General features: G+C 31.1%; 1 protein-coding gene across 11 annotated transcripts in view; it reads right to left on the reverse strand.

Annotated features, from left to right (window-relative positions):
* Positions 1-5,699: 5,699 nt before the first annotated feature.
* The window catches only part of fmt (phosphatase 6 regulatory subunit 1-like protein fmt), a 47,248-nt gene continuing 34,802 nt past the window's right edge, over positions 5,700-18,145 (reverse strand). For 9 of the 11 annotated variants that reach the window (XM_067756508.1, XM_067756502.1, XM_067756510.1 and 6 more), the window contains 2 exons: positions 16,205-17,262; positions 5,700-11,010 (listed from right to left, as the gene is read on the reverse strand). In XM_067756508.1, the coding sequence (XP_067612609.1) occupies positions 10,800-11,010; positions 16,205-17,262 (1,269 nt within the window). In that variant the 3' untranslated portion in view covers positions 5,700-10,799. The remainder of the gene's footprint in view (positions 11,011-16,204; positions 17,263-18,145) is intronic. The other 2 variants (XM_067756509.1, XM_067756507.1) reach the window with 2 other exon arrangements.

Genomic DNA, 18,145 nt, shown 5'->3' on the forward strand with positions numbered 1-18,145 from the left:
ACATATGTACTAGGGTGGGTCAAATTTATTGTTGAAAAGGCACATCCAATTTCTGAATCTATGGGTCATACTGAGTACTATTGTCCATGGGGCCATAGGTCCGAAATGAATTTCGAGCCTCCCTAATTTTGTTAGAAAATTGTATATCCCAATCTGAATCTCACAAATAAAATACATGAAAATTAATGTCCAATTCGTACTCAGTAGATTCAGAAACTGGATGTGCACCTGAAGTTTTTTCCCCATACAATTTGACCCGCCCTAATATGTACATATAACGAACGTTAGGTTCATGTTTTTTTTTTTTTTTGTACTACCGACTGTTTTCTTTATTTATTGAAAATTTGTTTTTGGTTTCGGGTTTACAGCCCAATAAATCAGAAAAACGCCTTTTTTATTTTTTCGCCAACGTTTCGACCTTATATATAGTTTGTTGTTTGCATTACATTGTGTGTTCATTTTATTACTTATTTCCTTTTCCAATTTTATTCAAATTTAAAAAAAGCTAATTCCAAAGCCCTATAATTTAAAATTTTATATATGACCATTTCTGCACAATGCAAAATACAAAATATTTATACAAAACAACTGGACAATGAAGAAGGCAGTAATTTTGAGCCCTGAAGAAGACCAAAATAAAAGGTCGAAACGTTGGCGAAGAAATAAAAACGGCGTTTTTGATTTATTGGACTGTAAACCCGAAACCAAAAACAAATTTGCAATAAATAAAGAAAACAGTCGGTAGTACAAAAAAAAAAACATGAACGTTAGGGTTCAGCTTATTTGTAATGCCGGAAAAACGTCTCCACAAGTTATCATTGTGCCGAAGACCGCATACCTTTTATGATCGGAGCATCTTGTAAATTTCATGCTTCTAGCTTTTAAAACGAGGAAGAAATCAACTCATATCCTTATCATTTCGGGAATCAGTAGGTAGGGCTATCTCTTCTGCTTTAAGAACAATTTTCAAGATTCGAACCAAACTTCATATACCTTTTCATTTTCACGAAAAGTCAAATTACATTCCTGGGGGCCAATTCACGTTCCGTGAAGTGATAAAATGGCAAAAAAAAATCATAAAAATATTTTTTCAAATTTATGAAAATTCGTTTTCATTTTATCACTTCACAGAACGTGAATTGGCCCCTGTATAGAAATAAATCTGAAAAACCGAGAAACAAAAGTTCCATAAATCAATTCGAATAACGATAAGCCCCAAACTTATATTTTATCTAACTTAAGTCGATCGGACTATAAAACTGCATACTGAATAAGTTTCCGAAAATTCGATGTAAAAATTTCAAATTTTTTCGAAAACGATTTGGCGTCGAATTTGATCGGATTATAAACTGAATACTAAAAAGTGTCTGATAGTTTTAACTAAACATTTCGATTTTTTTCGAAAAAGGTTTGGAAATTGGTTCGCATAGTTTTCTGAATACAATTCCAATTTTTTTTTTTATAAAACAAAATACAGAAGTGATGAAAGTAACTTTTAAAATGTTTTTATAATTTTTGTTGCTATTTTCGTGCTCACAGCTGTACGTATGCAATTAATATAACTAAAAAAAAAAGTAGTGGCACTAGCACTAGCACTTAAAGGCAAGTAAAATTTAAAAAAATTATTCGGCTAAAAAAGGGTCTTTAATTGAGATTTTTTTAATTTTTCTTTTAAATTCCTGCTTTGTTACATCTTAACTAAATTTTTTACATCAACTTTTTTGGATCGTTTTTTCTCTCAATTAAGTAATTGAAATTTTTTCATGTAAATTTCAAATTAAATTATACTTTTAATTTGTTTTACTTTAAAATAATTCCTTCTAATTTAAATCAATTTCATTCTATTAAATTTTATAATAGCATTAAATTTATTAGTACATATTATTATTTAAATTGCATTTGAATATGAATTTGTACTTTTTGAAATTTTTTTTTTTTCAATTTACTTAATTTACACTTAATTTGTTAGTAATTAAGTGTCGTTTTATTTATTTTTTTTTTATTTATTTGAGTCATTACTTGACGTGTTTTTTTGGCGATAATAAAAATACGCATAGATTCGATTTGGCATACTATAAGGCTCCATGTCAAAAATAGTTTGCAAGAAAAATCCTATTTTTAGATTAGCAAATTATTATTATTATAAAAACAACTGACTCATAAATTGTTTGAAATAAATGCCAATTTTTGAAATATATTTTTTTAATCATAAGTTTTAGAACTTTTTTATCGTGTGACTTAAACGCGTAATAAAAGTTCAAAAATTAACACTATTAACAAATTTTATCATTGTGTCATGAAACTCAATTGCTGTCGGCATCGTATTCGAAACCAATAAACATATCTGCCTTGGATTGGGAAATATTCGCTTTGATGTTCAAATTAAATTTAAAGACCAAAAATCAATATAATTGAATTACCAAACCAAAATGTTTTGAACTCAATCACGAAATATTCATTCCGAAAACAATCGGATTCCATAACACCCCTTATTTTCTTCTTTTGTTTAGTTTAGTTAATTTCAGAAAACATTCTAACAAATTTTTCAATGAAAACTGTGCAAACCAAATTCAAAAATATTTTCGAAAATTCGAAGTTATTTATGAAAAGTTTACTTAAATTACCATACGGTTTTTGACTACATAGTTTCGTAGTCTAATCAATTTTCGTATAACAAAATACAAGTATGAAGTTTCTCAAAATTTTGATTGACTTGTGAAAAATTTTTCCAGTGTTTGAGAATCTCGCCTGATTTTATTTTTTAAATGGAAACAAATTTAATACACAATTCAGTGCGAAGTGTCTTAATCCGTTAGGCTGATATTGATTAGACTACAAAGCTGTGTATTGCAAAGAATTTCTGAATTTAGGAATTTTACATTTTTTGGAAAACGGTTTTGAAATGCATACTAAAAAAGTTTTTGAAAATGATAATTATACATTTTGAATGTTCAAATTTTTTCCAAAATTCCACAAAACCGGGGTACTAAACAAATTTCTGAAAACGAAAAGTAAACATTTCGAATGTTTGAATTTTTTCGAAAACGTTTTTAAAATTGGTTTGTACTTTTCATTTACACAATATATTTAACTTTTTTCTAAAATTCACGAAAATAAATAAAATAAGAAATTAATATGCAAAATGTGTTTACAATTTTCAGTTATATTTTCGTGCTCACACTCTGTAGTAATGCTGCCCTTTGTGCACGCTAGGAATATTTTGAACACAATCAAACCACTGCCTCAGTTGCTAAAATACTATAAGAAATCTATGCACTAAAATATATATTATTTAGCTCTAAAAAGGTAATGCAATTCAACTTTTCTAAATCTCACAGCTGAAAGATTTCAAAAATAAATTGAAATATTGATTTTTTTAAGGAAGAGCTACTTGCATACATTATTGAAATTTTAAATAAAACAAGCGAAAATACAAAGCAAAATATTTTAAAGAATAGGGGACTTATTCTCTAGTGCGAAACGATCGTTGTATACGCTTCAAAAACGAATCATTCGTGTATTTGTATTACGTTAAACGATTGTAACCATTATTTGGCAATTGCTTTCATGTAAGGCCGAACGGAAGATAATAGTGAATACCATTGTAAGACGAAGGCGCCAAGACGTCAAGAGATTATTCGTTCGCCCGACCTATCGTTCGCAATACCGAATGATGCCCAAAGTGAGGTATATTTAGTTAATTTTTCGAAAATAATTTATATTTAATTATGTATATATATATATATTTTTTTTTTTTTTGAAACTTAAAAAATTATATAATTTAAAATAAAACTCACTTAGCTAAAAAATGTAGCTTAATCATTTTTATTTTTTTTTTTGGCAAAATAAATATTGAACCAAAAAAAATTTGCAAAACAAGAAATGCGCACACTTTCAAGTAGTTTACTATACAATTTTTTTTAGTTTTCACATCCCTCTCCAGCTTACTAATATACAAATATAAATTTCTAAATAAAATAAAATACATAATTTGGCATTTAAGTAATTGTTTTAAATATTTTGATTTCTGTGACTTTTAGTTTACTTTGAAAGTCTGTTCTTTATTGTTGAATTTCATAAAAAATATTAGAAATTTTAATATATTTTCGCAATTTTTTTCATTTGCATGAAAATATAAGTTATGAAAAAATAGTATTAGAAAAAAAATTATATAGATAATTGGCATATAGAGCGAGTATATTGTGTTTTGTCTCTATGTTTATGTATGTATATCTACCTGCGAGTAGGGAAGAATAGCAGCATAAATAATTGTCAAGTTTTTTTAATAATATTTTACTATTTTAATTCTTGTTACTTCGAAAAAAACAAGTTTATTAATTGTATAACGAAAACTGTTTAGAATCAAATTTCTAAAATGTTTTCGAAAAAATTCGAAAATTCTGTTGCTCAATGTCTGGAAGATTAACAAATTTTTTTATTAAAATCCAATCATTTGATTTAACAAAAAATACTTTCCAATAAAATCGCATGTCACTGATCAAGTGACCAAAGTGTGCATGAAAGGTATAGCAACAAAAAGGCAAAAGTTAGAGACAAATTACAAAACGTGCAGCGGGGCTTTCAAATAGCTGAGTAGGTAGAGGCATCTGCCTTAATAACGGTATGAATTTAGTTGAGCTCCACTTAAAAACTCAGCTAGAAAAGCTAGCTGACAACGAAGTGAAATTCGGAAACATGTACTTGTCGCCGTGTGCCAATTTTGTGATTTTGCTCTATTATCAATGAAATATATTTTCTCAAAAAGTTTCCTAAATACCTAACAAAAATTGGAAAATTTTCTTACATTTTTTAAAAACTTTTTGATTTTTGATTTTTTATAAACGATTTCGTTTGACATACTCAGTTTTCGTTATACAATTCAATAAAAATAAATTTTAGGCAACAAAACTAAAAAAATTAAATTACTGATAAAGCTTGCAAATAATTTTTGCTGCTTCTTCGTTACGCGCAGGAGCATGTTGTGTATTAAACTTTGGATTCGTGTCTTTTGTCACTTAATTATAAATATGAATGCGTTTACTTATTCTTTTTTTTACATTTTATTTGTTTCTTATTTTGATCGCTATTTTTTTCCTCATGAATTTATTATAATTTTCACTTTGAAATTTATTTTAATTGGTGGTCTGTGTGTGTGTGTTTTTTTTTTAATGTACGTTTTGTGCAGTCCATTCGTTGTTTGTTCGTTAATGTTATTTCGTACTTAATTAACTACAAAGTATTTGTTGCAGTAACAGAGCGCTTAATTCAATTGGGCGAGTTAGCTTTTATAAATTTATTTATTTACATTTTTCTTTTGGAGTTTTGGTGTTTTGGTGTTTAAAAGTGACTTGATATCCAGCGTAATCACAGTTTGGTGGCAAAGTTTACATATGTGCACTTTTAGAAGTGCAGATAGCCAAGGTGCTAACTTTACACAAAATAAATACGTAGCACCACGGCAAAACGCCACGTCCTAGTTTCCACGCAAAGCAACATAAAAAACTTATTAATAGAGTGAAGCTTTTTAAAGATAACAGACGGCAAACTTAAAAGCCTAGATAAAGAAGCTGCGACTACCCCAATTACATATCGCTCATTTGCTTCAATAGTGTCACAACTCAAAAAACATGAATTTTGAGTTAATAACATATAGACGTACCCAATAACATGATCTATGTTTTATAAAAAAATCTTTGTGATCCGCTAAAAACTTACCACGTGCTATACAAGGAGGATATGCCTTTATATGCGCAAATATTGAAGTAAATGAGCGATGTCGGTAAAGTAATTTATCTCATACTCTAATATCCCCGAACTGTGCGCAAGAGCAGGTAATCAAAAACAGCTCAAATATGTGCCAATATGAGAAAGGTTGAAAGGTTAAACAGAAAAAGTTTACTCTGTATGCGAAACAGATTCAAAAACTTCATTTTTTCTCCTTTTTTTCATGTTCCGACTTGTGCCGTCATCAGTGTACTTTTTTGCTCTCCGAAGATGGCACTTCGCCGAAACCGAGTTGTCTCTAAACCAAATTTGACAAGGGGGTATAATAAAACGCTCTAATATACACAATTTTCCCCCTTCTTTCGCGTTTTTTAAGAGTAAAAAGGTAGTAAAAACACAATACCTTACCTTATGGATTCGAAGATATTGAAATTGAATATACTAACTTCAATTAACAAAGTCCCTGAATTTAAAATTTTACAGTACATTCCATTTTCATTTGATATTGTTACCAACAATTTAAATTTTTTGTGAAAACTGCAGTTTTGAAAAATTTATTTAAAAAAAAGTTCTGAAAATTTGTGCAAAGTTACGAAAGCTTACGTTTCACAAGACCACAAAAAAAGAAGTGTTTGAGTTAGAAAACTGCCTACTCCTTATACAAATTTCGCAACATTTTGTATGGATTGTTGAAATGGCTACCCCGATTCAACCGGAGATTTTTCTTGTACTACAATTTCCTGACGAAATATCGTAAATTTTCCTAACTTCACACAAAGTTTAAAATTTAACAGCTGCAATTCTAACATTAAGTTTTAAAATTTTACTACAATACATTTTTCAAATAATTTTTTAGTACGTAGAAAATCATAACTTTCGAAAGTGTTTTTCAACACTGAATTTTTAAAATGTATATCGGTCAAAAACCGTTTCAACACTGCTTTGAAAATTTTGTAATATTATATTTTTTCTTATTACCAAATATCTCAGCATTAAAACTCTTTTCCAGCTCTAGAGCCAACCGTGGCGAAATACTTGATTTTAGAACAACTTTTTCCCAAAACACCCTAATGAAGTGATCTTTTGGGCGCTTTCAACGACGTCATGTCAGCAAGTGCGTTCGGAGGATGTATGCAGAGAGAAAAGAAATACCTAAATCTTGTTATTTCTTTTTTCAAACAACTTTCTCAAAAGCTGCGTATCGCAGAACTTGGTTGAATGAAGCAAGCTTTATTCGTTTTAAAAATGCACTATGGCAAAGGCCAGCAGTTTTAGGTTTTAGTTTTTTAAGAAGTTCAAATTGAGATCTCGAACTTGGTTACCAAATATCTATGTTTTGAAGGCTAATTTCTATAAGTGGAGAAATAACTTTTTTGGACTATGGGCCAATCTCTGCAAAAAATTTGGCTTGATCCATATATATAAAATACTACTGTTGCTATTACAATATGCTCGCAATGAGTTTTGAAACCAAAATCCGGGTTTTCAGTGAGTTTAAACTACAGTTAAGCATGACTACATTTCACAGGTTTAGTTATATATTGTGACGAATATTAGCATCACTAAGCTGATACTAAGCAGCCACGCGTATGTACGTTAACAAATCAATCATCACTTACAAACACATGTAATCATCAGCCGAAGTAGTACTCACATATACACACGCATCTGGCTACAAACTACAAATATACATGCATATGGCTGGTAACCAAGTATGAAGTTCGCGAAATTACTAGACCTTAGGAGAAATGGGTGAACGAGGAAACCGAGAGTATAAAAGCAGCGCAAGATCAGGCATGAGGAATCGTTTTTGATTTAAGCACGCTATTGGTTGTGAAGTATAAGTGTTATTGCGAAGTACTCTCAAAGTAGTCTAATAAAGCCCATTTTGCATTATTGAATATTGGAGTTATTTATTTAACAGTTTAGCGATTCGAACGTTAGCAGAAGGTTTGGAATAAGCGGAATTCCCTAAATTCGTTACAATATGTATGTAGTTCAGAAAATTACAATTGAAGTTCAAAAAATTATAATTGAAGTTCAACTGAAAATTCCGAACTTCAATTATAATTTTCTGAACTTGGATTGAAACTTCTGAACTTCAGTTGTAATTTTCTGATCTTCAGTTGAAAATTCTGAACTACAATTGTAATTTTCTGAACTTCAATTCCAACTTTCTGAACTATACCTGAAAAAGGATAGAATTTAACCTGGTCATTTTTGATGCTTAGGCTAAATTGTCAGTTCAACTTTAAGCTGTTCTCTAAGTTAATCTCAATCTAAACTTGCCACTATGACCATTTTCATAAAATTGTACTGTTCATCACAGTTAAAGGGCCAAAAGACCAGGTTTAAAATCTAGTTAGCTTAATATCGGACTGAAAATCCGGGCCTAAGTGTGCCAAGGAAAAAATTTCCATTAAGGTCCATCCCTTATCGAAAACAAAAACCAAAACATTTTTACAGCAATCTATCGGCACTCTGATGTTTGCGAGTGTACCCTGTCTGTACTAGCAACATTATTACATATATAGTTTAATGCAATAAACAGCAGGTGATGTACAGTATAATTAAATGGGCCCTGTATTACGTCTTACGATCAGTGACTGAAGACCCTTTTCACTGAAGCGATAACTATGCAATTGTCAAATGTTTAATACGAGCCCAGCAGCTGTAAGCATGTTAGATGGTTTTTTTAACTACACACATCCCTTCATTTCACATAATATGTACGCTTTTTTTATTTTACATCAACTTAATACAAACAGTGGAACAATTAAAATATAAACGACATATAAAAAAACTGCTTACAGCATTATTTCAAATCCTAGTACATAAACCGACAAAATCAAAATAATGCAGATTCAGCGAATAAGTTTACTTTTAAAGAGGCTTTCTGTACGCTTAGGCCCGGTTTTTTCAGTAGTTAGTTAAGCTAAGCTTATACTAGGTTTGCTTAAACTCTAGTCAAATTTAAACTCCAGTTAAACTACTGAGCAGTTTTTCAGTCACAATTTAAGGCCGACAATTTAAGCATACCCCAAAGTATGCTTTGTGCGGCAGCATTGGTTTTTTTATTATCTAAATAATTTGTAGATACGGCAAAAGCTGGATTTTGTTTACCCAACAAATATGAAAAAAAAAATTCTCCAGCGAAATTATATCTAGTTCGGGAAGTGACATCCAACATCATTATTTAATTATTCTTAAACCAGATAGTTCTGGAGTTGATATCCAACTTCATTCTCCAATCACTACCAGCCTTTGAGAAAATTTGTAAAATTAAAAGATTTCGAGTTGATCTCCGTCTTTAATATTTTCCAATTATTATCGAGATTTTGAGAAATGTACAGTTCTCAAATGTATATTCAACACATTTCTCCAGTTGATATCCTACATTGCATATCGAGCTGAGTTGGAGTTGAAAAAAATGTCCAAGGTGGTACCACCAAAACCAGCAGCTGTTAATTGTGAGAAATAAACACCTGGTGTATAGCAGTAATGAAGCGTAATTAATCAAAAATAAATTATATATATTTTATTTTATTTTTGTGAAAATACTGTGGTATGGAATCTTACATTTGAGTCCAGTTTGAGAACCACAAGTTGGAAATTAAATTTTTTCAACTTAAGTAATAGCATTTTTTGCTTTATAAAAAATTCCCTCTTTTGCTGAGTACACTATGATTTTCGAGTTGAGCCACTGTTTCGAAACAACGCTTGAGATTTTAGAAGTATGCCTAGTTATCAACATTAACTCTAATGGTACTCAAGCCCAAATGATTGTTGGGTATATTCGACGCCATATCGTACGAACGCAAATAACTGATAGGTTAACTAGAGTTTGACCCAGCCAGATCGGCCGCTTAAGCTCAGCTTAAACTTCAGGTGAAGTATACTGAAAAACTGCAGCGTAAGTTTAAGCGTAGTTTAACTGAGAAACTGAGTTGAACAGGTACTAAAAACCCGGGCCTCAGTTTGCGAGCGAACTCAGGTTTGCTTTATCGCATCGACTTTTAAAGATATTGCATATGAAATTGGTTCACAGGTTCAATTTATTTCTACCCAAAACAGATAGGCGATAGACCAAACCTGAGACCTGAATTTTTGTTCAGCACTAAAAAATCTATAACAAAAGTTAAACTTATTTGTTTGTTTTATTTTCTCTTGTTTGCTATACAAAAAATCGTTAGTGCATTCTCTTTCATAATACCGTATATGTATATTATATTAAGTATGTATGTATAAATATGATGAAACTGAAACTTTTCACAAGTACGTTTGCTAAAGTACATATGTATGTATATAATTAGTTAGTTGCAACAACAGCAGCAACAGTTAACTACGATAGATGATACCAGCCGCATATTCTTAGATGTTTAGGTATATATATATGTATGTACATTAAATGTGTGCTTGTTCTTTTATTTGCATTTAATTCACTAATATTTGTTTACGTTTTTTTTTTGTTTTTCAATTTTGATATTCTTTTATACGCATATGGCTTATGACTTGGTTTTTTTTTTTTTTTTTTGTGATTTTTTTTTTTTCTTTGTATCATGTGACTATTTTTAAAGAATACCTGTGTGTGTTTAAGTGCAGCGAAAACATGTATGTATGTATGTACGTACTATACGTTTGCGTGCAACTGTTTGAGTATGTTTTTATTTTTTAGTTTTCATATGCTGAATTGGTATATATATAACTTATTTATATACGTATATATACATATATGTAGATGTGCAAGTGTACAGTTATAGTTAGTTGATTAGTTACATACTTATTTATTTTAGATTTATACAATGGGCGGTACCTCAACCTTTGGCATGACGCATTTAAAGTGCGTCAAAAGTATAACGTTTTTTTTTGTGTGTTTTTGTTTTGCGTTTTGCATGTCTTTGAGCGTTTCTTCTTCTTATATATGTATATATATAGTATTGTAGTATAGTAGTATGTATAGTATATGCATATTTACACTTTCACATATTTAAGTGCCTACATATAGCATGCATTCAATCACACATTCCCGTGCTTGTGTTGTTCTTGGTTGTTTATTTGTGCCAGCACATCTTGACTTATGTTGTTGTTGACGCTATCTCAACAGCAGAACTGTTGACTGTTGCTGCATTGGACGCCACTGCGACATTAAATCCTGTCACATCATTCATGACGGTGGTAGTGGTGGTATCCGACGTTGTCGAACTATTTGTGCGTTTTGTGCCAAGATCATTGATATGCGCAATAGTGCTGCAGGAAGTGGAGGGGTAAACATCATCAGTTTTATTTCTGCAAGCAGTAGAATTCAAATAAATTATATATTAGTTAGTTTGTAGCATTTAGAGACTAAGCAGCTGTTCCAATTGATTTTGTATATTTTTCCACTTACAAAAATATTAGAAAAATTGTTTAACGTCCGGTATATTGAACCTTTCAAAAAATATTTTCATTATAAAATATTTCCTTTCTAATATGTACAACGGCGAGTTGGGTATGCAGCAAACATTTTTGGAAAATTTTAATAGTTATGTTAATTACATGAATTGTGTAATTTAAACTATCACGAAAAAATTCTAAAACTCAAAATGTTTTTATTGTAGCGATAAGGACACTCCCCGAAGGTTTGGAAGTGTTATCAATGTTGTTTGTCAGATATAGATCCGATGCGTTCCAGTTACAAGCATCATTGAGGTACTAGCCCGACCAACGTGGGAACGATTTCATATGACCAAATTGAACCTTCTACGACATTCCACTCCCCACCCCCCAGTTCCAGAAGGAATTAAGGGTTGCCAGAGCTTCACCTGCTAAATATGTATACGATGCATTCATATATGTATGTAACAGGATTCGCTCCGAGTAGGTGAGGTTGACAATTGAGTTACGGAAGCCTTGAATTGCGCTTATCAGCCCATTCGACAACTTTTTAAAAATATTTTTGAAAATTTTCAACTTTTAATTTAAAATGCAAACTTTTTGAATATACAGTTTTGTAATTCGAAACGATGGAAACCAATTTTGAAAATATTTGAAAATTCGTGCTTTAAAAATGTTTATTAAAATTTCCATATTTTTATGTTAATTTGTTAAATAGTTGGAGACAAACTTCGCAATGCTTTTTAGCAATTTCGAATTTTATTAGTTATTTTCTTTTGTTTTAATTTACAGCAAGACAAATCTATAAAAGGTGATGGCAAAGCGAATTCAATCTAATTCGTCTTACGGAAGAATGTCTAGTCAAAAGAAATTTTTCATTGCTTTCAATTAACTAACATATTGTTGTACAAGGCGCTGTATGGAAAATAATCAAGATGAAGCAGTCAGCTGTTGGCATAACCACTATTAACCGATATCGCGCCATCGATTTTCGATAGAATTTGGGCTCAGAACAAAAAGTTCCACTATGCATACCCAAAAAAAAATTGTTTTCGAGCCTGCGAAATTTCTTTTTTTTTACTTTTTTTCGACTTTGATTTTTAAGGTTTTTTTCATGACCTACTAAAAAAATTTTCAATTGATTGTAAAATTTTTATGTATACCCCGTCCGACCAAAAATATCCGCTAAAACGTTGTCGATAACAGTTTTTTGAAAAAAAAAAATTTATTTTGGGAAAAATTTAAACAACGTGACATCAGGACGGACAAGGCGACAGCTGTTTCGATTATACCTATTTTTAATCTCTTCAAATTATTAATTAAAAATTGCTTCAAATAAATGTTTTCATACATTTAAAGCAATAAGGGTAATTCCCGCTTAAAAACTCAAAAAAAAAAAATTATTTTTAAAATATTTTAAAAACTGTTATCGCCAACGTTTTTAGTTTAGGGTCGGACAGAGTATACATATGAAAAATTTTATTGGTAGGTCATCAAAAACACATTAAAAATCAAAGTCGAAAAAAAGTAAAAAAAAATTAAATTTCGCAGGCTCGAAAATTATTTTTTTGGGTATGCATACTGGAACGTTTTTTTTCCTGAGCCCAAATCCTCACCAAAAATCGATGGCGCGATATCGGTTAACTTTCGTCCATACAAATCGACCCACCCTAATAACCACACTTGGTACTAAATTCACCTTGATTTACAGCAATATAAAAAACGAATGGGTTATACATATAACAAAAATTATGTAAACCAATTTCGAAATTTTTGAAAAGTTAAAGTTTATCACGAAAGTTTTCGAATATTTTTTTAGAATTTTAGAGAACAAAAAAACAAAAAAAAAAAGAATGATTTTTGACAATCTTTTACAGTATTTCAAATTGTTTTCTATTTCAGATATCACTAAGAATTCTGTTGGGCGAAAGAACATGACAAGACTGATTATAGAAAATCAAATTTGCGTCTTGAAATATGCTACAGAAAAATCGAAATAAATAAAGCGTGAAAAATTCTTACGTACTTTAGGGCGGAAAAATTATTTTATATTATCTGTGGGTTTCCGGATGCTTTGAGCTTTGATATGAACACCAATGAAATTTTCTAGGACTCTTAACTACCTAAAAAATGCCAATTTGCAGGCTTCTGCTCGTTCTTTTAATTTTACAAATATCGCATAGTGGGATTTTAGAGGTAGCTAAAGGACTAAAATTTCTAGTAAATGATTTGCCGGAATGCAAGTGGTTCCGGTGAAAATATTTGTACAAGGAACAGAGAAGACCACAGAGAATAAGAAACAAAATACTCGACCTTCAAGAACGCAACAATCTTTCGTGGTTTACTTAATTCACCTTTTCTGCTGGTATGTTAGTTCAGTCTATATCTATATTGTAATAATATAGAAAACAAAAGTTCAATACGATAAAAATTTAAATAATGGTTGCATCGCTTTATACGCGATGGTTCCCCCCATAAATTTAGAAACACATTTTTTTAGAAAACATTAGTCAGAACTCTTTTTTCAGAAAGCCGAAATTCAGAAGTCACAAACAAAAATTCATAAATCAAAATTCAGAAGTCAAAATTCAGAAGTCAAATTTCAGAAGTCGAAATTCAGAAGTCAAGATTCAGAAGTCAAAATTGCGCAATATTTACTGTTTTGTTGCTCTCTGATTACTTTCTGAATTTTGACTTAAGAAATTAACCGTCTGAATTTTTTTTTTTTTCAGCGGTCTGGTAACTTCCTGGAACACAGCAACGTCGAAAGAAGGCGTTATATCCAATCGAATTATGGATGTATTATGTATAATAGCACCAAATTGAGTGAAGCCCGGATAAATAATTCTATCGAAGGGTGGCACAACGTCATTAGAAGTGCGTTTGGGACACACCCTAACATATTTAATAATTTACATGCTTGCCATTGCACACAATTTAAAATTTTAGATTGTGCTAGTTTTTCTTTATATGTACAAAATACCTTCCAAATAAATAATACTTTCTGAATTTTGACTTCTGAATTTTCCCTTCTGAAATTTTACTTCTGAAATTTCACTTCTGAAATTTGACTTCTGCGACTTTAGTTCTGAATTTTGACCTCTGAATTTAGTCTTTCTGAAAAAAGGGTTCTGACGAATGTTTTCGGAAAAATGTGTTTCTGAATTTTTGTTTTCTGAATTTATGGGGGGCACCATACGCGATATTTTTTTTTACTTTTTGTACAAAAATGTCATCCGGAAACATTCATAGTGAAATTTTCTGGAGCATATTTAGAAAAGCTTACTCATTTTATTTATACCTCTCAAAAGAGGGCAGAAATACCTGTTCAAAATAGCGCTAAAGGGTTAAGATGTTAAGAACGTATGTCGCTCAAAATGTATTTCAATATTTTTTTTCAAAAAAATGCTGTTGCACAGTGTAATTTGTTAAAAGTTTCCTTATTCATAAAAAACCGACACGTTATGTTATTACAAAAGCTTTTTAAAATTACATTTCAATACAAATTTCCTATTATAAGAATTTTATAAACAAATTTAATTTTTTATGAGTTAGGTGGTAAAATCTTGTACAAACCAGGCATGCTTAACCAACGAACCGATATCATTTCGTTACGATAATTAACGTTAATAAACGAAACGAAATGACTTTATCGTAACGAAATGACTTTGTTTCGTTTATTAACGTTAATTATCGTAACGAAATGATATCGGTTCGTTGGTTAAGCATGCCTGGTACAAACCATGGCGGAACGATACAAGGTGGCAGCATGGGACAGCTGATTATAAACTTTTTTATTTGATTTGATACATAAACTTCCGGCGCAGTAAGAGTTTGACATTTGTCCATCGAATTTACAAAAACAAAGTATATGGAATTTTTATTTATATTTGTAGGTTAGTCACCATGCTGCCGCCTTGCATCGTTCCGCCATGGTTTGTACAAGATTTTACCACCTAACTCATAAAAAATAAAATTTGTTTATAAAATTCTTATAATAGGAAATTTGTATTGAAATGTTATTTTAAAAATCTTTTGTATATTTTAAGATTTATTACTTACTTACTTAAGATTTATTAGTTAGAAATCAAATTGGTTTAAAAAGCTCTTCTAATTCGTAAGTTGTGCGCTTAATTTCAAAAAACAAAGTCGTATCGATATTTTCGCATTTTTGATATTTGCTGCAATGCTGAACAAACTTTTAGTAGTCAAATACATTTCATTCGCGTAGGCCAAGTGGTTATGCATATTCTCTTTCTTATAAAGTTAAAAACGAAATCAATTGGAATGCTTTCCTTCGGTTTACAATAGGGTGGGTCGATTTGTATGGACGAAAGTTAACCGATATCGCGCCATCGATTTTTCGATAGGATTTGGGCTCAGGAAAAAAGTTCCACTACGCATACCCAAAAAAATAATTTTCGAGCCTGCGAAATTCCCTTTTTTTTTACTTTTTCTCGACTTTGATTTTTAAGGTTTTTTTTTTTTGATGACCAAAAAAATCTTTCATATGTATACCCTGTCCGACCCAAAAATGTCCGCCAAAAACGTTGGCGATAACAGTTTTTTCAAATATTTTTAAAAATATATATTTTTTTTTCAAAAAACTGTTATCCAGTTTTTTTAAATATTTCAAAAAAATTATTGTTTTTTTTTTTCAAAAAACTGTTATCGACAACGTTTTTAGCGGATATTTTTGATCGGACAGGGTATACATAACCGTTTTACAATCAAATGAAAATTTGTTTAGTAAGTCATGAAAAACCTTAAAAATCAAAGTCGAAAAAAAGTAAAAAAAATAAAATTTCGCAGGCTCGAAAATTATTTGTATGGCTATGCGTAGTGGAACTTTTTTTCCTGATCACAAATCCTATCGCAAAATCGATAGCGCGATATCGGTTAATAAATCGACAAAGTCTAATACACATATATGTATATCACTATTTTTACAATGATCTAATCTTGTAAAGCAACGAGTGCGTGTGTAATTATATCCTTCAATTATTTTAATATAATATACAAATTTGTAGTTGGCACAGGCATTGTTGCGTTCAATGAAAGAGCATTCGAAGAAAGTGAAATAAAAGAGACTGAAATAAGCGCTTACAGTTTATTTGTAATTTCATTTACGGGCGCAACTTTGTTACTTGGACCATTAGTCAAATGCAATTCAATCGATTTTGTTACGCCTTCATCACTTTCAACGCCATCATCGTCATCATCTAGATTATGCGGCGTATCATCCACAGCACTACCGCCCAGCGGTTTCGTCCACATACCCTCATCATCCTCATAATCATCTTCTGAATCTTGCATAACCGATTGCAATGTGCGCACTAAAGAAGTGGCCAATGCCTTCTCATTCGATGACACCACATCATCTGAATCCAAATCATCTGCAGCGCTGGTGCCATCAGCAAATTCACCAATTTCCTGTGTTACCAATGTTATATTTTTTTCAACATTTGCATTATTATCATAACCCATTTCGTTGGAGGAGGATTCATCACTAGTTGCAGGTGTTGATGTATTTGTACGATTAATTGCATTCATAAAAGCTGTCCCATTATCTGTGGCAGGTCGTTGTTGTTGTTGCTGCTGTTGCTGTTTTTGATTAGCATCACCTCCACCACCACTAAAGTTATCTTCATTATCATCATCATTATCATCATCATCATCGTCATCATTATTGCTATTCTCCTTTGTTGTTGTTGTAGTAACTTCATTCGTTGTAGACATTGTTGCTGCACTGACCAAACTTTCACCCAAATCATTTGCAAACGAACTAAAATGCGAATCGAAATCAGCAAAATTATCCGAATTAAAATCACCTGCCCATGGTGTTGAATTGCTATTTGCAGTTAAATCACTAAATGGATCCATATGATCCCATGGATTATTTGTTACTCCAAATGCTTGTAGAGCTGATGTTGATACTGCATTTTTGCCAAATAATGAGGAATGGTTTCCTATGCCACCACCGCTGTTACTGCCGTCACCTCCACCGCCACCTCCACCACTGTTGTTCTCATCGTTGTCGCCGACGTCATCATCTTCATCAATATTGGGACCAAACTGAAACAAATTAATGTCGTTTTCGGCGTTATCATCATTATCGAGCAAATTATTGCGATAAATATCATGTTCAAGCTCAAAAACAATGTCCTGTTGATTTTTAGAACATATCGTGTTTTTTTTCGTTTTTTGTTTTTTTTTTCGGTGATGGTGGTTGGCACACATTTTCGAATTGCGTTCAAGACACACAAATAGACAAAGATAGGAGATAGTGATGAAAGTGAAAAATGATTACTTATATAGAACTACATATACTTGATAGACTATGAGGAAGTCTATTAAAAAAACTACATACGAGTAAGTAAAAACTTTTGCTCTGCTCTCCAAACCTGTTTCAACTGTTTCGCACCAATTACACTGGATCACAAATTCCAACTTTTTTTCTGCACCAGAGACGCCATTATGAAATTCCTATGTAAAATCACCCCCTGATTCCGAAAATCAACGTTATTTTTAATTCTATGGTAAAGTTTTTGAAATATTTACGAATTACCGTTTTTCGAAAAAAAAAATTGGGTCCACTTAATCATATATATCTCAAGAACGAATTAAGCAATTCCAAAACGGTTTGAAGCTTTTAAAAGGAAATAGGCTCTGCAGATTCAAAGATAAGGAGCAATCATTACGGATTTTTTGAATTTTTTTTGTAAAAATATAAAAAAAATTGTACTTTGCGATTTTGTACTGCTACAACAACAACAACAGGAAGGATCTCGAAAAGTTTTTATGTATGTTTGTTTAATGGTGTGTACAGTTTATACTTATATTTAAGAATTTATGAGCTTAACACCGGATTATAATAATTGAATTTCAATTATTATGTTTTTTCTAAGAGAAACTGAAAAGGAAGAAACATTTACTGGCATATTGCGATGGACCATTTCGAAAACCGCCAACGTAATCATCATCAGGAAATTTTGTAATGTTATCAAAGGTTTCACCGGGATTCGAACCGTGAATCACATGGTGAAAC

The sequence above is a fragment of the Eurosta solidaginis genome, chromosome 5 (genome assembly GCF_040869045.1).
Source record: "Eurosta solidaginis isolate ZX-2024a chromosome 5, ASM4086904v1, whole genome shotgun sequence".
NCBI lineage: Eukaryota > Metazoa > Arthropoda > Insecta > Diptera > Tephritidae > Eurosta > Eurosta solidaginis.